The 22,710-nt window shown below is 36.3% G+C and overlaps 2 protein-coding genes and 1 non-coding gene across 3 annotated transcripts in view; 2 read left to right on the forward strand and 1 right to left on the reverse strand.

Moving 5' to 3' along the window:
• LOC146157667 (piezo-type mechanosensitive ion channel component 1-like) overlaps positions 1-14,355 on the forward strand; it is a 48,838-nt gene extending 34,483 nt beyond the window's left edge. Inside the window, exons 44-57 of the mRNA XM_083388292.1 lie at positions 525-774; positions 2,507-2,654; positions 3,283-3,369; positions 3,862-3,992; positions 4,736-4,894; positions 5,393-5,540; positions 6,536-6,724; positions 7,598-7,690; positions 8,153-8,328; positions 9,908-10,030; positions 10,954-11,036; positions 11,544-11,721; positions 12,753-12,842; positions 13,054-14,355. Coding sequence (XP_083244418.1) covers positions 525-774; positions 2,507-2,654; positions 3,283-3,369; positions 3,862-3,992; positions 4,736-4,894; positions 5,393-5,540; positions 6,536-6,724; positions 7,598-7,690; positions 8,153-8,328; positions 9,908-10,030; positions 10,954-11,036; positions 11,544-11,721; positions 12,753-12,842; positions 13,054-13,216 — 2,018 coding nt within the window. The 3' untranslated portion in view covers positions 13,217-14,355. The remainder of the gene's footprint in view (positions 1-524; positions 775-2,506; positions 2,655-3,282; positions 3,370-3,861; positions 3,993-4,735; positions 4,895-5,392; positions 5,541-6,535; positions 6,725-7,597; positions 7,691-8,152; positions 8,329-9,907; positions 10,031-10,953; positions 11,037-11,543; positions 11,722-12,752; positions 12,843-13,053) is intronic.
• Positions 11,949-12,023, forward strand: Trnat-ggu (transfer RNA threonine (anticodon GGU)). Its single transcript has one exon. It is a non-coding gene; the product is annotated as a tRNA-Thr (tRNA).
• A 2,983-nt stretch (positions 14,356-17,338) lies between the features above and the next one.
• On the reverse strand, positions 17,339-22,492 carry LOC146157669 (XK-related protein 7-like). Its single transcript, XM_083388293.1, has 7 exons — positions 22,334-22,492; positions 21,403-21,527; positions 21,017-21,083; positions 19,928-20,048; positions 18,931-19,076; positions 18,703-18,866; positions 17,339-17,720 (listed from the first exon to the last, which is right to left on the reverse strand). Exons 1-7 carry the CDS (start codon positions 22,490-22,492, stop codon positions 17,339-17,341), a joined length of 1,164 nt encoding a protein of 387 aa, XP_083244419.1.
• Between the last annotated feature and the right edge of the window lie 218 nt (positions 22,493-22,710).

The raw sequence follows: 22,710 nt of genomic DNA on the forward strand, positions 1-22,710 counted from the left end.
ATCATAATTTAAATTAGTTTTTAGGACAATAAAGTACAGCTGGTTAAATTTTGTTTGCTGTAGACATTTTTCGTTTGTGATTTCGAACTTAGAGGGACATGTACTTTGGCTTTATCAATGTAAAAAAATACTTTCAAATGTTGTTAAAAAGGCCGGAAATTTTACTCTATTAAGAGTCACCACCGTTTGCGAAAATATAGATTCAAAGCATAAAATTTTACTCCAACAATACCAAGACCCCCAAAAAAGGAGACAGTAAAAAAGACAACAAGAAATACTTTTTCCAAAAAAATGACTTTTTAAACTTACTAATAATTCGAAAAACAAATTAATTTTCTAGACAGAACAAACATTGTCAGTCGTTTTGATTTAAGAAATGTGACACACTGAAGTAAGGAAACATGCACCCAAGTGAGAAAAACATGCACTTAACTTCATGCTCCCGTAAAACGAATCCACTGATGATATTTGTGACTTTTTTTATTTTAAACCGAAATTTTACAAATCCTTCCAACTTTCTTCAGATGATGAAAAAGACGGAGACAAGCAAAATGAGGAAGAATGCTCAACATCCTCCGGAACAATCCCAGCAGATCAAAGACAATCTTCACAAACTTCGAAGAACATCAACGCGTCAAACTCCGTCGCTAGTGGCGCTGCAGAGGAGGAGGGTCACGCTTCGGTGATCGAGCAAGGTCACGCTTCAGTGGACGAGGGTGACGCACTTGTGAAAGCTGAGGATGAGAATAAAGACAAGAAGTCGGTGGCAGAGAAGTGAGTGAATTGACCGAGTGACGATGCCACGGCAATGTAACTCATAGAGTCAGCGATGCCCGATATTTACATTTTGTTGCGGCTCCGACGCCCGATATTTTGAACAAAAAGTATCGCGATTTGATACGATCTCGAATGACGTCATTACTATTGTCAAACAAGCAAAATAATGAAATTGAAATATTCAGAGGTAATTTTTCACGTTATTTAGCCACAATTGGCTTTAGCGTTTATAAGTTCAGTTATCTTCAGTTGTACTATTTTTTTGGTAAATTTAATTTCAAGATGAACTTTCTGTGTTTTATCGCAAATCATCGCTAAAATTCCTATAGTCATTTGGTAGCAGAACGGCGCCGATACCACTCTAGTATAGGGCGAGCACCAATACAACCACTTGGTATCGGGTATCGGCTCCGATCTTATATTATTGGACATCCTTGCATAGAATTGTTAGGTTCTAATATTTGATAATAATGCGTGTTTCGTTGTAGTCGAACACAACAGTTTTATTGAATAGCAGCGATATAATATTGCCTTCTATGTTTTGTACAGGTAAAGTATATGGGATTATTCTAAAACTTTTTTTTTAATTCCTAAATACTTTACTAAAGGTTGAACTAGTTGGAGTTAAACGGTTGGTTTTAAGCGAACTTAAAATAAACTTGGATCTCTGAGAACCAACTCTCGTTGATCAAACCTGTGATAATATTTTGTTTGTTTTTTTGAAAAGTTTTACTTTGTCTTATTTTTTACGATATCTCTATTTTTCAACTTTTTTACTTTACGACGATTTGAATTTTTTGTTTAATTATTCATTTAATTGATTCATTTTTAGGATATTTGAAGTCAGCAGATCAATTTGTGTGATGTGGGTATCGCAAAATATCGCCTTAATATGTAACACATATTTACAAATTGCTGAAAACTAACGATATACTGGCAGTTAATCCAGTATATGTTTGCTGGCTTAATGTATTTGCTGTCAAAATCAGATTTCGCGTATAGTTTCTTGGCTGAAAAAACGCAAAATTATGAAGATAAATTATTTACAACGGACTACCCCGAAACGCATGGTTATTTTACTGCAGTGTAAAAATTGCACAATATTTGCATTTACGAATAAGTCGAAAAGCATGTTTTAAGCATCACTGAAAATAATTTATCCTCATTTTTGAAGAAAAAACAACGATTTGCATGATTTTGAAATAGCAGCGGTATAAATATGCATGAAAAGCTATAATACAACCCCTAAAACTGAATTGGCAAGTTCAGTTTAAAATAAAGTAAAAAAATCATTATTAAAAGTTTAGGTGGTCTCCCCAAGAAACCTATAGATTATAGAAAACCTGATATTTATTACAATAACTTGCCGTACCATTGTTTTTTTACTTTGTTATGTTCCAATTCAGTGTAAATATTTTCAGTGCCATCGCTGGACTCTCTTTATTTGTTATGGTTAGTCTCCATCAATATTTTATAATTATACAACTACGGCTTTTTCGTTATCGATTTGGTTTTGGTGCAATGATTGCATTGAAATGGTGGAAATTCAATATCCCTGTTATTTGTAATAAATCGATTCTTTTTTCTTTTAGGTGCGCAAACGTCAGCATGTCGTTTTAACATTGAAAACATTGTCACTTAATTCTTGTAATTTAAGGTCTGTAATTCACATTGTCTACTTATTAGCTTCGCTTCACAATATTCAAACCTAATTAACCCTTATACTCAGGGTGTACGACATACTGAAGAGTCCCTACGACCTCTACTCTGCCGTGCTTAACCAACGCTTCACCGCAGTAACTGACGTATACATCTACATGTTCCTGTGTGACGTCATCAACTTCGTCATCATCATATTCGGCTACTGGGCATTCGGGGTTAGTGCTAGAAGTCACCCAAGATATTAAAGTCCTGATGCTCTTGCCCTAATATGTTTTATTATTTTAAATGCCAATATAAAAATATTGCGAACATTATCGCTCTAATAGCGAAAAATACCCTGCCTAGGATTAACGTTGCGCGAAATGTCCTATAGTAAATAATTGAAATAAACAATTAGAGTCCTGTTATAGAAGCCAGCACATATATTAATGCCTCATTTATTCGCACATTTAATATATCAATATTAAATAGGCATCTCACTGATTTAAACGTTTTAATAAAACCAACTTAAATTTTCTTGTTAAGAATTTTTTTATGTTATTCATTTTTAATTTTTCATATTTATGGAACATCTCTATCCAGAGATGTTTAACTTTGATTTTGACATTTGCTGTAGACACCCATACCCTTAGAGATCTGCTGTTATTAAAAAAATCATATTGAAATTAATATAATACAAAAATAATTATATTTTGCATACTGCTGTTAAAACGTAAACTGCTGTTTGCACGTGATTTATGTCAAACAACTGATAATTCAAGTTTAAGATATAGTTTCTGCTTTTGTAAACATCTACGTGCGTTGAATTATATCACTTTCCACTTTGTACTCCCTTGTTTCCAGGCTTACTCAACGCAGCAAGCGAACGTGGTTTCCAACCTTCAATCGAACCAGGTTCCCACTGGATTCCTCATAATGCTGCTTATTCAGGTAAAGTGTTGAACGAAAATGGGCCGTGTAACTGCCTTACAGTGCTATTTTTTTTTGTCAGATGCAAATTAATTTTTATTTAAAATATGTTTTCCGCTAAGGATACTTATACCTGGCTAAGCATACGTCTAAGGAGGAATACTAAAACTTATTTTTTACGATTCTGCAATGTAAGGTTCAACGTACCTGAATAAATCTAAAATTCAGTAGCGCCACATTTATTTAATAATTTGTATAAGTATTTGTTTTTTACTCTTATATTAACTTCTATAATACCGCTTAATAATACCACGGTTTCTGGTATTGCTATTTTTGACATTTCTAACTATCTTTATATCAGAATATTACCATTTAAACCTAATATCAGTAATTTAACTATTGTAACACTCAGTTTGTGTGCATTGCTTATTATGAACTTATAACACATTCAACAACCATCTTCTCTATTATATATCGCTGGAATATGCGGACATAGATACTTTATTGTTTTAGTTTTCCATGATGATCATCGACCGGGGTCTGTACCTGAGGAAAAATATGCTGGGGAAGTTGATCTTCCAAATAATCCTGATAATTGGGGTCCATGTTTGGTTGTTCTTCATACTTCCCGCTATCAACCAAAGGTAGGGCTCATGTCTGTCAACTCACAACATAACTGCTTTTATTTATGAATAGTTGTATAGTCCAATAAAAAACAAATGTTTGTAACAACCAAATACTGAAATATCAAACTGAGCATTAATCGAGAATATTGTTATATACGTGTTAAAATAAGGGAATTGAGCAACTACAGTCCAAGTCACATATTCAAATGCACTTATTTTATTTCAAAGGATTAGGTCTAACATAATTAATTCACAGAACAACTGTGACTTAGGTGAACTTATCAAGGTATTGACTTTATAACAACGCTCTAATGATTTGGCCTCCAATTGCAGAGCATACTTGGATTTAGAGCCAATATATTGTATATTATGGAGCACGCCAAGCTTTTTTACTTAAAATCCGCGTAGGTCCAATAATACACAGGACAATGCGTGTATTAGTCGGCCAACAAATTTGCACCCAGTCCTTCAAATAAGACACTATAAAGTACAAGTCTGCAGCGGGTTTCGAACTCACGACCTCTGGTATAATGCTATCCCATATAAATTATCGCTACATCCTGAATAATGTGGTTAAACCAGCTGGATATTTTTGTGTGTTTAAGGATAAAACGACGACCTCTGGTTATAAAACTGTCACAAAACTGACCAAACGCTAGAAAAAACTCAAAACCTCGCGTGAAACATTAAAGTCTGGCTCCATTTAAAGATGTAACCCCCCAAAAAATCACCGAAACTTATATTTTTCTTGTATATTCCAGACCTTTCTACCAGAACCAGGTTGCGCAGACGTGGTATTTCTTCAAGGCCCTCTACTTCTTGTTATCAGCTTACCAACTAAGAGCAGGTTACCCGAACAGAGTGTGCGGCAACTTCCTGACAAAGTCGTACGGGACGCTCAACCTGTTCCTGTTCAAGGGGTAAGAAAAAGTTAAGCTTTAACATTTCTAACGATGGGTGCATTGAGATATAATTTGATACATTTCGGCCCTTTGTACAACTTTTTATTAAATTTAACCCTTGTGTTTTAGTTTTTGAAATATTACTTGAACGTTTTAAAACATGTTGAACTATGAGTGCGAATTTCTATGAAATATTTTCTATCCGTGCGTGTTTTGAACAATTTTTAATTTATTTTGATCCCTGAGTTCAACGTTTTAATCATTTTTACCTCCGTGCAGGACCATGCTACATCTCATTCATTATTCCAACCCCCGGTCACAAACGTATATTCTCACATGATTTCTGCGTCAATCTTTGTTGATAGTTTTAAACCCTGAGTGCCGGCTAGCTAATACTTTCGACCTGACCTGCAACTTTGATTCTTATTTCTTGCGCCATTTTTATGTAAATCTATCCCTTCTTAATTTTTTTAACATTGTGTTAAATTTAAATCAACTTGACCTGTTATTTCCCAGCTACCGCGCAATCCCCTTCCTTGCCGAGCTCACTGCGATAATGAACTGGATGTATTCTGAAACGTCGATGGCGGTTGGCGAGTGGATGAAGCTTTGGTCGATCCACGCCGAAGTGTTCGAGCTGAAGTGCTGGAGAGTCTTCAACACGGTTCGTATAATACGTTAAACACATCGGTGATGTTGGGTATTACTGGAGGCTGATGCCCTCCTACGCAGGACTGCAACAATGTATTTCAATTGAATTTTGAAACACCTTTTTTGTTTAAATGTTTTAAATGGTCTTTGAATTTTTTCCGACTCCAGCCATAAGACCGAGATAAGAACAACATCAACGTCGGAATAAAACCCACTTCGAAAAAAAGACCAAAATAGGAATGATACCTAATAGTCGTATAGTAACGTCTAAATCGGAATAAGAGTAAATGGTCAGAATCAGGCCTATACCACACTTTACCTACCCCCAAACCCAACCCCTAAGTACATCACTAACTCCCATAAAAACCTAATTTATAACATTAACCTCCAGCACACCACTAACCCTAAACAGGGAAAAACTACCTGTAATTCAGATGGTGGTGATGCATTGGGATATATATCCTGTGAACTTTTTACATTGATTTTTTTTTTTTGAAGAACCCCGTTTTTCCTAAAACCCACCTTTTAATGTTAGTTGTCACCCTGGAGTAACCCTAAAAGTACACTAAATAGCATTTCTTGATATTGTGGTTAAACATTGCAATAATCCTTGCTTTTATTTAATTATATCCCCTATGTACAACCTAGTTCAGTGGTTCTCAACCTTATATGGCTAACGGCACCCCTCAGAAATAATAAATAGATTCCGGCATCGCTACAAGATTTTTCAGTAGGTAATCCACTAGAATGTCACAATAAACGGAACTGAAACAACACACATCAACTCTGCACAACTTACGAAGTTTTAATTGGATTTATTCCACTCCAATCTTACACAAAAAGTTGTAACAGTTGAGCAAAAATCAGATTGTTAAAGATTCTCAAATATCTCTCGGCACCCTTGAGCAAGTGGCACCCCAGGGTGTCGCGGTACCCCGGTCGAGAACCAGTGACGTAGTTTATATGGAGCGCTCAACCTTCCTTAAATATTTTGTTACTAACTACCAGGAATACCCATCACCCCGTGGAGTTGCGAAGAAGGATTGGATCAAGTATTTGATCGGTGGATCTCTCGTCTTCATCCTCCTCTTCATCATCTGGTTTCCTCTGCTCCTGATGAACGTTGTCATGACAATAGCAGGCGTCACTAACAACCCCATCCAAGTGGACGTCAGCATCAATCTTGGAACTTTTGAGGTTTGAGCAAGATTTTGATGCTTTTATTTTAATGGTTAATGTTGTTTTTGCCAATTGCGCCTTGTTTTAATTTTCCAGTATGAATGGCTCGGTAATGATCAAGATAAAAGTTTAATACTGATTTTTTACCAGTTTAGGAATTTTTTCTATATTAAGCAAGAATTGTTGTTTGTTTTTAATTTGTCGTGTAATGTCTGCTGCTGTCTTTAGGCGTTTTCCAAACTTTTTTTGGTATTGAAAGTTTTTTCTAGATTAAGCATTTTAATTTTTATTGATAATAGCGAAAGTTTAACAGCTGGAGTAAAATTATTACTTTTCAAGCAAACCCATGTCGCCTTTACTTTTTTTTACAATGTTCTTTCCTGTTTTGCAAAACTATTTCGAGCATTTACTCGACATCAGCAAAATAGAACCATCAACTGGCGCTGTGTGCCCAGGACTGGAAATTGAAAAACTTACCGGTTTCGTATTTAAAAAACTGTCGTCTTTTTGATTGTACGCCTTTAAAGTTTACTTTTGTTTGAACCTTTAGCTTTGTAGGGGATACTTTTTAGTATGTCGGCCTATTTAAAGCACTAATACTTTTTATAGCAATTTTACTACAAATATTAGGGTAAAAAACATATGTATTAATTTTGTCTTCTGAAATGTTTCGAAGAACATTATTGGATCCTTTTATTTTTTATATTTTCTTTCGCTCTACTTATTATACGTAAGCCGTAAACGTTTGGCCAAAAGCGCCTTCAGAAGGCTAGATCACAGTTGTTAACACATATGTGTGTGTACTGTGTGTCTTTCAACTTTATTGGACATTGTAGTTTTTTATTGTAACTGTTAGATCCAATAATAACTTCAGCTGTTTGTTTTTTCCAGCCACTATTCCAAGTATCTGCCGACGCGAGTCAAATAACAACGATGACAACAAACGAGTTCTCAACATTCTCCAAACAATTCGCAAGTATTCCGGTGAGTAAGGATTACATGATGGTTAATTTAAAAAAAAAATTGAATCGGTAGAAAAATAGGCTTCGAACTACCAACTGTTTAAATTATAATAGATTATAAAATGCGCTTTATTATTTCGCTGATGAGTCGCCTTGTCACTGGTTGACCCTAGGTCAAAATTTGCTACATTTAAAAAAAATTTATATCCAGCAAGTTCTTCTTACGGACTAGAGATAGAAAAACAAACTAGAGATAGAAAACAAACAACTTCAACCTGCGTACTGTCTAAATTATAATGGTTAAAAAAATGCATCTTATTAGACTTTTAGTAACTCAGCAAAGGACACTAAAAAGTTTAATTTACCACTCCTCTATCTAAAGAACAATCCATTAACAACTTAAAATCAAACATTTCCTCACGCAATACAAATATGTATTCAATTCCTTTTTTTGTTATTTTAACACCTTGTTTTTTACCACTAGGCGGCAGCATCGTTCCTGACAGGTTTTTCTGCGAGTCAAGTTGTAAAAGTTCGTATCGACGGACAGTCGAAGACCAACTGGATAATAAGCCCCCCTCAGCGTCAACTGATGATGGCAAGGTTGCACCAGAACAACACAAACGATGTGCAAATCACATTCTATTGGACGCTAATCAAGTAAGTGACCCTAAGGATGCTTTGTTTGGGTTGAAATAGATGTTTTAGACATTTGAGACAATCGTAATACTGGTTAAAGATTTTTCACATATACTAGATCAGTGTTCTTCAATCCATGGTTCGCGACCCAAAGTTGCCGCCGTTTAATTTGTTTGGGCCGCCTACTGCCTTAGTTAGCATGCTTAGATTTATTGAGATTGGTATCGAGTAAGATTTCTCCAAAAATGGGCAAGTTAGTGAGGCTTAGGTGTACTAGGTTTTTTTTTACGCAACTTTTTTCCACTTTTTTATGGGAGCCTAATTGGTGATTCTAACATTATTTTGTATGTTACTAATTGAAGTATGTCTCGATTCGACTTGAATAAAAAAAAAACTTTTTATGTAAGGGACCAAGAATCTCGTGCAAGAACACAACATCGTGGTTATAACGCAAAGTAATTAAAAATATTGCTTCGTAGTAAACAATGCTTTATATTTATTTACCTAGTGCATTATGGTTAAGTAATATTGGTAAAATTCTAGCTGCTCTTTTTGTCTTTTAAATAGCTAGTACGTGATGGTTTGTCTGGTATAACGATATTTACAGGGTGTAGTTAACCTTTTTTCATATTTTGTAGCATAGGTTGTTGTTTTTTGTGACTTCGTTTGTTTTGTTTGTTGAGCTTTATTTTGTAGATTAATTAGAATTTGCTAATGGTATTAATATAGAGCTAGTTTAGAAGCAGCTTTTTTATGTTTTAATGCCGGTATTTTTATAAAATCTTAGTTTTTTTGTTTTGTTCTTGTTTTATAAGCAATTTGTGGTCAAAAAGAAGAGATAAAATAATTTTACGTTTATTCAATTAATGTATCAGTGCCACCTAGCTTATAAACTTCTACCAATCAATGTGGTCTCTATATCTTTCTAATTTAGAGATTCACCCATAACATCTTTATCTTTAGTCGCTGAGCTCCTAAAAAAATCATGGTCTTAGTACAGAAGCTTTACCAAACTAATGTTTAAACCTTCTAATGTTTAACCTTCTCACTCAGAGACCCATTGAAAACTCACAATAATGCAAAAACCTGATTAACCTATTCCTATTTCCTTTGTACATTAGCTTTTTAAAACTAATAACTAACTTTAAACCACTTTAACTCAGAGACCCATAGAAGATATATAGGCTTTCACGCCTAATACTTAGCACACTTATTGTATCACTTTGTATAACGAGATTCTTCAAAGAATCCCAATAATGCAAAGCCCTGATTCACATGTTTCAATTTTATAAGCTTTTCCAAACTAATGCTAAACCCTAACCGACTCGATGTATTAGCTTTTCACCCAGAGGTTCATCGAAAGACTCTCAATAATTTATAAACCTGATTTGTTCTAGTTTAGAAGCTTTAGCCAACCAATGTTTAATGTATGTATACACGTTACTATAAATGCGAAACTTAAGCTTGAATGTTATCAGATCAAGACGAGGTTTCACACGCAATGTTACGTAATAATAAAACAATATCTAATAGAAGACTGTAACATATATAAATGCTTGGCGACCAACCAAAATTTCAAACTTTTAACCTCCTCACTTAGAGATCCGTCGAAGACGTCGGTACCTTCAGCGACAGGCTTCAACACACTTCTCCTTCCTCCAGGATCCAAGGCGAGAAACGACCTTTACCAACTCCTCAGCTCAAACCAGAACGCAACATTAGCGTAAGTTTAGAGGGATTAGTTGATTTAGCAACCTGAAACAGGTTGCATATATTGAACTGGACGACACCGTCCATACACAGATTTATTTTATGATTTTCTTTTTCAAGTTTATTTTTACTGAATTTTAGTGTTCTCGTCATTGGCATTTTATTATGGTTTATTTTTTTAGTTTTATTTACACTTTTAAGCATATTTACTGAACGTATTTCGATATTTCATTTTAGGCACTTTCCTGTTTATTCGGATAATTTCGCTAAATTTTCCATAATTTGAGATTTGGTTAAATACACCCCGGAAAACGTTTTATATAAACTTGGCAACATTAAAAAGCACGTTTACTTCTTTCGATAGTTTGCAAGGACTTTGCAATTCTAAGTACGATTGGCTGTAGATTTTTATTCCTTCTTCTATATTTTCGTACATTTGTATTAGTCATTTTGTGCCTGAATTGTTTGGCTTTACGCTTGTTTACTTTTATTATTTTCTGTTGTAACCGGAGTTCCTTCTACCTTCAGGGTCTACTGACTCGATAACCATTTTGTGGTTTTTCGTTGATCCTTTGCTACTGTGTTCACGTTTGTAGCAAGATAAACATTGGAACTATATACGGATCTGTTCATACGTTTAATGGTGAAAATAACGGCCCAAATAGACGTAAAAAGCGACATGCTTTATTTTCAAACGTTTCGGCAAATGCTCATGCCATCATCAGTGATCAAAACCTTAATAGTTGCCTATGTACTTGGAACACTATTTACGGATCTCGCTGATGATGGCATGAGCATTTGCCGAAACGTTTGAACAATAAAGCATGTCGCTTTTTACGTCTATTTGGGCCGTTATTTTCACCATTAAACTTATGAACAGATATTAATATTTATTCACACATCAATTGCATACACAATTTGTACATATCTCTGCAGAACCCTGAAGAACTTGTATCCCCGCTACATATATTCAACCGCGACCTCTTCAAAAGCTGGAGCTGCAACAAGCCTTTACTTAAGTAAGGACTCTACTGGTATTTTTATTAAAATGCTTTTACTTAAGTAAGTAAAGAAATTATTTTTGCTTACTTTTATTAAAAAGCCTTGATTTACGAGGGATTACTGGAATGCAATTAGAATTTGTTTTCGCATTGATCGAGTAATACAAGTTTTAAATACCGAAAGTGAAATATATTTTACTCCACATAGAAACTTATACACTTGGTGACGTCGTATTTAGCTCGTTGAGCAAAATAATGACGTCATTTAATATCGGATAAGTTTCGCGATAGTTTTCGTCCAATAGTTTTTGGGGTGTCTGAATCAAATGCAGCAGACATCCCAATATCTTACCACGTGGACTGCCAGAGTCTCTAATCAAAGTTTTTTTCCTCAGCAAGGTAAAATTGTGACAAAAAGCAGAGGTAGAAATAGGAGTAGAACAAAAGCAGGGGTAAAATAAAAACATGTGTATAAATTAACAAAACATGTCAATCTTCCTCAAAACATCTACTTTTCTCTCACAGCCACCCCTCCCAACCTGAGCTTCACCAACGTGAGCTTAGCGTTGCGTAGTGACGTGATTGACAACATGACGTCATGGTGGAGCGTGTTCGAGGAGAACCAGGTGGTTCCCCAGCTTCCGATGGTGATTCTCAGCGATAAAGTGTCGCCTTCAAGCATCAGCTTCCTCGTCAATTACGGGTCAGAATTATGTTTGTTTGCAGATTTTTCGTGAAAGATCACACACACATGTGTTAAACATCTAACCCTTCTGAAGCTGCTTTTTGACCAACGATTAAGGCTTACGTATAATTAGTACACCGAAAGCCATCGCAGAATCACCGAATCTGTCGATCAATGATACAAGCAGTACAACAGAATGTGGCAAGCATTGCCGTATGGTTGTTTCTCGACTCGCTCCCCTCTGAGCCTGTGTAGTTCAGTGGGTAGAGCGACGGTCCCGGTATGACCGGAGGTCGTGAGTTCGAACCTCACTGCAGGCCAGTTGTTTTTCTAGCCTGCCCTGCTTGCATCATTGATCAACAGATTTGGTGAGCTGCGACGACTTTCGATGTACTACTGTAGATCTTGTTTATTAATTATATTGCTTTTATGTGCCCTCCATTTCTTAATATTTATTAATTGCTTCTGCTTTAAATGCGTGATATCAGAAATCAGCTTGACCCTTGCAAGTTAAATGCCAACTTTAATTCCTGACCAGTAACAGCTGAATACTCCAGCAAAGCATGAATCAAAGTTCGACAAATTTTATAAATGTTTAAAGATATATTAGTGAATCTTTTAACATTTATAAAAATTATTTGACCTGAATTACTAGATTCGCTTGACTATTCTGCTGTTGTCAATTATATTAATGTACAATACAATATTTGTCTAGATGTAAATCAGAAAATCAGGTGGCGTTGTTCACCGATTGTTAAAAGCTTATCAGAATTATATTCCAATCCCCGTTAAACAGCGCCATGTGATCCCAGATACAACAATGATATTTCTTATATTCAACGTTCACCACATAATTTGTTACGTCATCTACGGGCCAGAACCATCTACAACGATTGTGTTGATTGCCGTATTTCTTTATTTCTAGTTTGTAAAACACGTTGCACTGTTCAACGACAAATTGTATTTTAATGTTGATAAACTTAATCACCAGGTCAAAGAGGCTGGTGCATTATTTGTGCATTGTGACGTCACACTACTGTTTGTTGCAGGATAATCGGGCTGTACGTGTCGGTGGTGCTGGTTGTGGGGAGAGTTGTTAGGGGGATATTCGTCGGTGCAACTTCAACTATCATGTTTCTGTAAGTTCTTACAATAACCTTTTATGTGATATTAGGTTTTAAATTACCCCTAATGTATATTTGACCTTCAAATTACGCCTAATGTATATTTGACCTTCAAATTACCCCTATTGTATATTTGACCTTCAAATTACCCCTATTGTATATTCGACCTTCAAATGACTTGTGTGGTACATTTAACATCTATCTGACCTCTACTGTGACCTTGTAGTGACCTTCCTGACGTGGACCGGATCCTCCAGTTGTGCAACGACATCTTCCTGGTTCGTGAAGAGCAAGAATATGAGTTGGAGGAAGATTTGTTCGCCAAGTTGATCTTCCTATATCGATGTCCCGAACTCCTCATCAAGTGGACACGACCTAAGCGGGAATAACGACCACGACCAGACATGGAATGACCACGACCACACATTTAAAGACCACGACCACACATGGAACGACTACGACCGCATATGGAATGACCACGACCGCATACTGAATGACCTGCTTGGTTGTGGAGCAAGATGATTAAGATGTGGTTCCATTGATGTCTGTGGTCTTAACAAGCCATTATCATTCGACTTTAATCTCATTCATTCCTTTATATTTATTAAACATTCAACAAATTGTTCGTTAACGTTCAACTAAAATAACTACGTTAATAAAACTAACTGTCATCGCTCTAATCGTAAATTAAACTGCCTCAAAAAGTAAAAACTGTAACAGCCATAAAACAAAAAATAATGAATTAAATTTTATGTGATCAATATACTCTCTGTTATGCCAATTTCAAATTTTTCTATTTTTTGTAAACATCTTTTGATATTAAATCGCAGCGGCAACTAAATGACGAAATGAAGTTCCAGTGGTTATGGGCAGGATTCGAACCGGCGACCTCTGGAAATCTGTCAACTCTGTTCTTCAATATTTTGTTTGTTTTTGAAATTCCTTAGAACCTTTCCTGAGCTTGCTTGTCGCTTTTAAATGCTTAAACACGAAACAACAAACTTACTGTGCATGCCCGACTACTTTTTGTAATTAAGGTGTCCTTAACTTTCCCAATATTTGTGTGTTTTTGCATGATTTTGTCGCATTCTTGATTTAGATGTTTTTTTTTAGTACAAGTGCCACGGACTCTTTAAAGCTTACCCCTCTTAAGGCCGTTTTCACTACAGCTGCAGTGAGCTGCACTGGGTATAAAAATCGTTCCAAAAAGTATGTTAAAAGTACGTCTCGCCACAATAGAATTTAAATGTAAATTACGCTTTGCTCAGCTCAATGCAGCTGTAGTGTAAACGGGCTTTAACTGTTCACCAAAGCAACATTGACTCTTTCTTGCATTATTCCTTTTGTTTCAAACAACAAAATCTAAATTTTTCTTGTGTTTTCTGTAACCTGATTTTTGATACAAAATGTAAAAACAAATTAATGCAGTTTTTTGTAGGAAGACAACAAACAGCTTTGATTGCTTTTAACTATTTTGCGTTACTGCTTTTTACATTACTGATCTTTTGTGCAATGCGCTCAATAAAATACCAAATAATATTAAATTGTTTCTCTGGTAAAACGTTTTTCGCCAATTTTTTTGTTACAAGCCTGTTTTTTTAATGTAAAAAGTAGACAAGTCTTTATTTTTTTATTATTCGTTGTTCCTAAGTTTCCAACATTTCATGGGTCTCATGGCCTACTTCATAATTTATATTTTTAGCTTCACTAGGGTTAGGATAAAGGTAAAATAGTTTTAACTTGCATGAAATATATGACGTCGGAGAAGTTGATTGGCTTAAAGTGTCATTACGTCATCACCATCCAGCCAATCAGGAGCCGAGTTGGCTTGATAAAAGGTTTCTGTCCAAGTTTTTGTTGCAAAGAAGTGGCAAGAATTCTAGATGGAAGCGAAAGTGTCGATAGGTGGCAGCAAAACACGCAATGTGCTTTGATCTAGGTAAGTTATCTTGTATTATTACCAGCAAAGATGTTATGACATTCGCACTCGTAAACCTTTCTAATTGTTGCCACTTTGTTCCTGAAGACAGAATCAGAACTAGAAATAACCAGTATTTGACAGTTTTTTCCGATACCTGATAAGTTGGACAGAAGTGGGATCCAAAACGCTCCAAAAAGCAAAACAGATTAGAATAAAACATTCAAAGATATATTCCAGGTTGTAACACATAATTTACTTCAGCGTTGAGGAGTTTAGTCACCTTGAGGTGTTAAACTATTACTTTTTAAAACCGTAGAATCGCTGCCTTTGATTAAAAATCTTGGCTGAAAGTAGCGGTACCATATAAATTTGGTATTGGATTGATACCGATGGTACCACCTTAGTATCGGACGAGTACCGACACTACCACTTGGCATCGGGTATCGACACCGATCTGACATTATCATAACGGCCGACCCACATTCTAAGTCGCACAAACGTGGTTGTCACGATAAAACGCGCACCTTGCCAACGCACAATGACGACAGTCTCCAAATCTTGGTGTAATGACGTGTTAACGTTCTGTTCACGGACAAGTACTGATCCTAAAAAATACAGAAGAGAAGAACACAGAGTTTGATTGTATGCTAATATAAATTAAAAGCTGGGTCATGGGTCACGGTGATTATGGGGCCCGGTGGTCAGAACATAGAAGATCGATATTGATTATAATTAGTGTTCTTAACTAATTCGTGGATTTTATAAGTGGCTTAGTGTATATCGGTATTTCTTGCACAAGAAGCACCCGGTTGAACATTTCTTCAGCAATTAAATGCGATAAATTACGTGCAACTAAGCGATATTATTGTAAACAGTGAAACGAGTATTAAACAGTTAAAATCGAAAAACAATATTCTGCGTTTCTTGTGAGCTACGCTCGGTTTTGATGTACTTAAATAAAAAATGCACGAAGCTAAAAATCGCGAGGTTTTTCTACAAAAGTTTATTGGCTTCACTTCAAAATAGTTGCAAAAAGGCTTTTCACAGCATAATTTAAGCTGTAAACTAAAGTAAGTTCTATCACAAGGTTTCCTGCTAGCTGATCAGCCAGAACCTCGCAATATCCTCGGCTCCAGTTGACAAACATAACTAGACATTCCACCCAGTCAAGTGCTGCACAACAAACATTACGCAACTTATTAATGCACAAACATAAATAAATTAAAACGTAATTAAAAAGAAACGTAAATAAATTAAAAATGCGCTTCGCCTGGATCTCCGTGTTTTGTTCAAAGCTGCACAATTCAACACAAGATATATTTGATTGGCTTAAATTGAGCCTACGTCACCATCCATCAGCCAATCAGGGCCGAGGTGGCTCGATACAAGGTTAATTCCAGTTTGTTTAAAAGAGTGACTCGATCCAGCCATAAAACCGAAAATAAACCAACACAAACGTCGGATTATAACACAGCTAGGAATAAAACTAAATTAGCCAACAGTAGAAATATGATGTACATCGGAATAAGGCTTCCTTCACAAACCCCACCCCTCGCTCTAACTCTACTCATAATTTCAACCCAAGCCCAATTTCAAACCACACTTATTACCCGCCCCTAACCCCAAACCGGGTCAACAATTAGGTGCAAATACAGCGGCACCGTTCCAACTATAGGGCGCGTCGAAACCAGAGGGCCGATGACAGACCGACGTCCCCCATCGTCCCATAAGCTCTCTTTGCAGTTTAAGTTTTTTTGCACTTATGCGTGTATCTTTCACTAAATTATATGGTACTGTAGATCCCCTTACTAACAGGATGCAGCAGGCAACGCTGTGGTTGTTTCTCGACTCGCTCCCCTCTGAACCTCAGTTGGTAGAGCGACAATTTCGGTATGTCTGAGGTCGTGAGTTCGAACCTCACCACACGCTAGTTGTTTTTTTAGCCTGCCCTGCTTGATCAATGATCGAAAGATTTGAAGAGTCTGCGATGGCTTTAGGCTATTATTCTAATTGGAAGTTATCAAATGTTAAAAGCAATGTAAAATGTTGATATACATCGTTCAGTTTCACGCAAGTAAAATAATTGACATAAATTAAAAAACAGGAAAGGTTAACAAATATAAGAAACAAACACTCACAATGTTAAAAAAAAGTAAATTTACAAATCAGCAAAAAACAAAAAGGGACTAAGCATTCAATATACAGCAAATAGTTTGTTGACATGAAATCATGATTTTCGTTTGAAACCTGCAACAATAAACCATAAACACCGAAGTTTTTGATTCAATTCCGCTCGACAAACGAACCACAAGAGACACGAGTTACTAGAGTTCGAACCTCGACGTAAAAAACAATCTTTGCGACTTTTGTTTCATGATCGACTTTACTGTATGACGTCATCACTGTAAACCTTTTTTAAAACATTTTTCTAAAATATAAATATTATATGTTGACAATGAATAAAGACTTATTCGTGTTTATTCATTAACTTTTACATGTTTTTCGAAACTTTAGCAAAACCACAGGTAACTTTTCACAAACATTAAATTACCCCTTTAAACTTTGCAAAGGTTTAAAACGGTTGGGGCTTTCACGTTTCTCCTCGTTTTTTCAAATAACTTAAAATCACCGAGATAATGATGTAAACTAAACAGAAGACCGGGATGGAAACCACAATTGCAATCGCGATATTGTTGGGGATTACATATTCACTTGTTGCTGTTGTCCCATTAAAAGGTGGAATTGTGGAGTTGGTGTAAGGTGGAATTGTGGAGTTGGTGAAAGGTGGAATTGTGGAGTTGGTTTGCCCAATGGTTGAATCTGTGATGCTCACTACACTTGGTCGAAGTGGAAACCAGACTCCAGCGATTATGATATTCTCGACGAAATAGAAAACTGACATGAACAAAACGTCGCGGCCTTTTAAAACGGGGCCTCGGAGACCAGGTGGAATGTTAAATGTGAGAAAGAATCTGCGGTAAAAAGCATAATTAATTTGTTATTCTTATCAGGTCAAGTGTTTACAATTACCGGATATTGATCTGAAAGATTCTCGTCAAGGAGATAAACATATTAAAAGAAAGAACCGGAAAACGGCGTACATTGCATTTATTTAATCAAAGCTGGATTGATTTTCAAGATGTATGTCAATTAAGATGCAATTATTGCAAAGTAGTTATAGATTCGCACAGAGTGCGAAAACATGTTTACGAAACGTCAATGTTATTCAACGGACAATTTTTCTTACACTTGGAAATGTTTCGAGGCAACAGTTAGAGAATCACTGCTTTACACTTTACGTTACTTATGCGCCTAATTGTACAAACGCGTGTGGCAAGTTTAGATAAGGCCTGTCGCTGCGGCGACACATTCGTAGTGCTTGGTTAAATCAGTTCTTCCCAACCAGTCTCGAAGTTATTTTAGGTGGGTCGCGATGCTTTTCTTAATGTTATAGTTTTCTATTAGATCGCGAAATTATTGCATTACCATTACATAACATTTACGCAACAATATAACAAATACATAACACTTATATGTGTGGTGTCGCATTAACTATTTCAGTGCGTACGCCAGTAGTAAAAATGCAGGTTTTATGTAACTTTATTTGTTTACTCATATCTTACTGTTGGTCGTACAAAAAAACTTGCATTAAAAGTGGCTCGCGAACTGAAACAGGTTGGAAGCACTGTTTTAAATGTAACCTGGTAGTGCAGTGTCAGCGTTTTTTCGGGCGACCGATTACTTCGCGTCTCGCGATAACCTTTGCCTAATAATTAAGTGTCAATCAAGCGTTATTGGGCGAGCAACTAACGTGTAATGTCAGGTGCAGAAATCCTTAAAAGCGTTAAGTTGCAAAAGTAACATTCCCTCATAAAACATGCGGGCGCATTTGAAACGACCACGTTACGAGCCTGTGTCCAAAAATTCCGTGTTTTAATATCTTATTATTCTCACCCTCCGAAGATCGCTTTAATGGTGGTAAGAATAGATATATGAAACGTAGAATTATTCTTATAGTCCCTTATTCCAACGACAATGCCTGCTACGTTCCAGTGCCCAAAGAAAATGACTATCCACACATAGACGTTGAGATTTAGCAGGAGAACAAAAACCAGAACCTTCATAAAATAAATTGTGTTTAATCAACCAAAATTAAACCTTTAAAGAAACAAAGCATCTTACCCTTGATAAGATACTGAACCAATGGAAGATCAACAAGAGAAATGTTTCAGCTGGAGAAAGATCTTCATCATCTGTTTCGTTTGAAATTGCTTCCAAACTTCGCATTGCCATCGACAAGCCTCCCACAGAACCAAGGCAAGCCAACACTGAAACACAACACAATAAAATTTGCACCAACGCAAGCAAAGACAGGTAAACTGTTAAACAGTCCTTACAGGAAAAACGTTGTAGAGTGTAGATCAGCGGTTCCCGAACTGGGGTCCGTAAAGCATTTTCAAAAGGTCCGCGAGGAGTATTAGTCTTTAAGCTTTTCAACACCAGGCTTTAGCGAATGTTTTCAAACACTCGTCTATGTTTTAAACATTATCTGTCATAATGATTGTCTTAGTTATGTTTTATTATTCGATCATCTAGCGTGTTTGTTGATATCTCTTGTGACAACATAAAGCATTAATTTGCTGTTCTACCTGCTATCAGCGAATTGTTCGCATTAGGTAAAAAGTTGTTACATTAGAAAGAATCATGACTGCACAAGAAACATAGGTCATCTGACCCTTGGCTGCGAAATTTCGATATAATTGCAACGGGTCCACCGGGCAAAATTTTTAGAAAAGTTAGGGAACCGCTGGTGTAAACTGTTTCGAAGCGCGCAGTAGAATGATAAATTTGCAGTTAAACAGGAAAGGCTTTTTTATAATTCTTTTCATTTATGTTTGCGCTTTTCTCATGAGGGATAAGTAATGAAGGCTTGTAAGCAATTTAAGCAACATAACAATTTCCCAATATGAAATATTATAAATAATTATATTCATGAATTTGAATTTTTAATCTGGAAGCAATAATAAGATGTAAACAGTAACTCTGTTATGAGGGAAAAAAGAGCACATCTAGGAAAAAAGTTTTCTCGTCAGATTTGTGTCATTTATATCAACCAAGATTTCAGCATACCAAAGTTTACAAAAAAAATCAGCTTGTTGCAGCTATATTTTAATCTTACCTGTAACAACAGCTTGTCCAGTGGTTAACATGATGTAAATTTGTAGGGTGAGTTGTGGGATTGCCTCCAAGTAGGTTTCAAATAAACGCATCAAGACGATATTTCTATCTTCTTTAATCCACTAAACACAGAAATATCACTTCATAGTATTTATTACCCTACTTCATTAAAAACATTTTCATAAGGCAAAAATCATAATCGTCCAGTTTATTTAATTAATATTTTATTGGAACACATTATTGAGTTCAAGAGGGAAAAAATACAGTGGTGTAAACTTAGTGGTGTGTGTATCTAGTCTATCCCTCCCTTATCCCGTTGATTGACAGCTGGCCTCTCCCTTATCCCGTTGATTGACAGCTGGCCCCTCCCTCATCCCATTGATTGACAGCTGTCCCCCTCCCTAGCAACATTGATTGCGAGCCGGCCCCTCCTTACCCAATTGATTGACAGCTGAGGGCTCTCCCTAACCAAATGGATTGACAGCTGACCCCTCCCCAACCCAATTGATTGACAGCTTATCACCTACCTAGCAACATTGATTGACAGTCGGCCCTTCTTAACCCTATTGATTAACAGCTGACGCCTCTCCCTAACCCAATTGATTGACAGCTGACGTCAATCCCTAACCCCATTGATTGACAGCTGGTCCCTCCCTAACCCCATTGGTTGACAGCTGGCCCTTCTCTAAACCCATGATTGACAGCTGGCCCCTCCCCAACCCCATTGATTGACGTCTGGCCCCTCCCTAAACCCATGATTGACAGCTGCCCCCCAACCCCATCGATTGACAGCTGACGCCTCTCCCTAACCCCATTGATTGACAATTGGCCCCTCCCCAACTACATTGATTGATAGCTTACGCCTACCCAACCCCAATGATTGACAGCTGGCCCGTCCCTAACCCCATTGATTGACAGCTGACCCGTCCCCAACCCCATTGATTGACATCTGGCCCATCCCTAACCCCATTCATTGACAGCTGGCCCTTCCGTTAACCCCATTCATTGACAGCTGGCCCTTCCCTTAACCACATTGATTGACAGCTGGCCCGTCCCCAACCCCATTCACCCCATTGAATATGAACTATACCTTTTCGTGGTAATATTCATCATTTCCTTTTTGTGATTTTCTTCCAAAATAAATCGATCGAACAAATCTATGAAAAATTGGTAAAAATAAATACATTCATGTTGAGAAGCACGAATTGAGCCCTCCCCATCTTAAATTGTGCATTTCTGTTAGGTTACACAAAAAAATTAATGGAAAAAAAAACATAAAACCAGGAAATAGGTTTCATTTTTACTTCTGCAATTGTGGAAATCATTCCAAATCAATTATATGAAGGATAGCCATATTCTATGCCAAAAACGAAGCAATCTTCCATTTCATTGAATTTTATATTCATCTTTGTAGTGCATAACAATTTTATATAATTCTTTACCAGTATACCTTTGTTTTGTGATATATAGTGTTACCTGTAGATTAGTCCAACTTGCAGAATATGCGTCAGAATGAATACAAAGTAGTGAAGGTTGTTCTTACGGGTGTTTTGACTTCTATGTTCGCGAAGTGATTTCTCAGCTCGCCATAAAGAGAAACTCTGCGGAAATACAAGATAATGCAAATCTCTTAGTCCACATCATTAAGAAATGATGTCGGTAATAATGATGTCGTTCAAAAATAATAATAAAATAATAATGATGTCGTTCAAAAAAAATAATAAAATAATAATGATGTCGTTCAAAAAAAAAACAAAAAAAACACACAAGAGTTGCCAGTATTTTGTTAAGTTTGATGTAAAATGCATAAATACGATGTTTTTTCTTTGAAATTTGATGACGGTCTTAAACATCACGTTAAACTTTCCAGCTGCACGTCAGCTAATGTGGTGGAGAATTACCTAATACACCATAATAATAGAACGGGTGGGTTTATGGTATGTTGGTTGATATTGTAAGTTGTCATAACATTGACTTACGTGCATCCAAAAAGACGCCTGTACAGTAAAAAACAACGTAAGCGAAAAGTACAGCAAGTTGTTTTCAATGTTGTTTGGGTTGATGTAATATGAATAAGCGTTGTAAAGGTCGCTCCCCACGTCGAAAAGATACAACAACATAGACACTAAAATAAAACAACTTTATTGAAATGAATGAAATAAAAAACTTTCTCACACAAAACAATAAAACTTACCGGGAGTAATAAAAATTAATGTGAAAAACGTGCATTTTTTCTCCTTCCTTTCGCAAAACCAATTCTGCAAAAAAATTGTTGCTTTAAAATTTAAAATAACAACAAAAATCGTCGCCATATCCGCTACCTTGGATGAAGTAGTTTGCCATTATTTGGGTAAATGTTATTTTGCCATTTCAAATCGTTTCGTCTTTTTAACGTTAATTCACTCACTTTTAGTCGTTTGGTTTTAGATTGTGTATTTCCATCATCGCTTCCTCCTAATGAGGTTTCACCGACCCGTGAACTTACAATTACAATGTTTATAGGCAGCGGGGAAACTTTGTTCTTGTTCTTTGACGCGAACCTAGTTCCAGCATATTGCTCAGCCATGCTTACTTCCTGCTAAAACATTGTCGGTAAATAACCAAGTATTTCAAACAACCACAAAAGTTTAATTTTACGCTGAAATGAAATTTTAAAGCTTTGCACGAAACGATTGGGTCACGGGGTCACGGTGGTGCACATTGTATTGCCAAGTGTGTAATATTTTGTTCACTACACGTCGGACGCCGCCTCGTCCCCTTTAGCGTTCTCATGTTGAACCCGCG

This window comes from Ascidiella aspersa, chromosome 4 (genome assembly GCF_963924565.1).
Source record: "Ascidiella aspersa chromosome 4, kaAscAspe10.2, whole genome shotgun sequence".
Classification (NCBI taxonomy): domain Eukaryota; kingdom Metazoa; phylum Chordata; class Ascidiacea; order Phlebobranchia; family Ascidiidae; genus Ascidiella; species Ascidiella aspersa.

Coding starts and splice junctions, on each gene's coding strand:
- LOC146157669 (XM_083388293.1), bottom strand. CDS start 22,492: ATGGCTGAGCAATATGCTGGAACTAGGTTCGCGTCAAAGAACAAGAAC. Junction 19,077..19,927: donor TGGACAAGCTGTTGTTACAG/GTAAGATTAAAA, acceptor GTTGTGTTTCAG/TGTTGGCTTGCCTTGGTTCT. Junction 18,867..18,930: donor GGTTCAGTATCTTATCAAGG/GTAAGATGCTTT, acceptor TATTTTATGAAG/GTTCTGGTTTTTGTTCTCCT.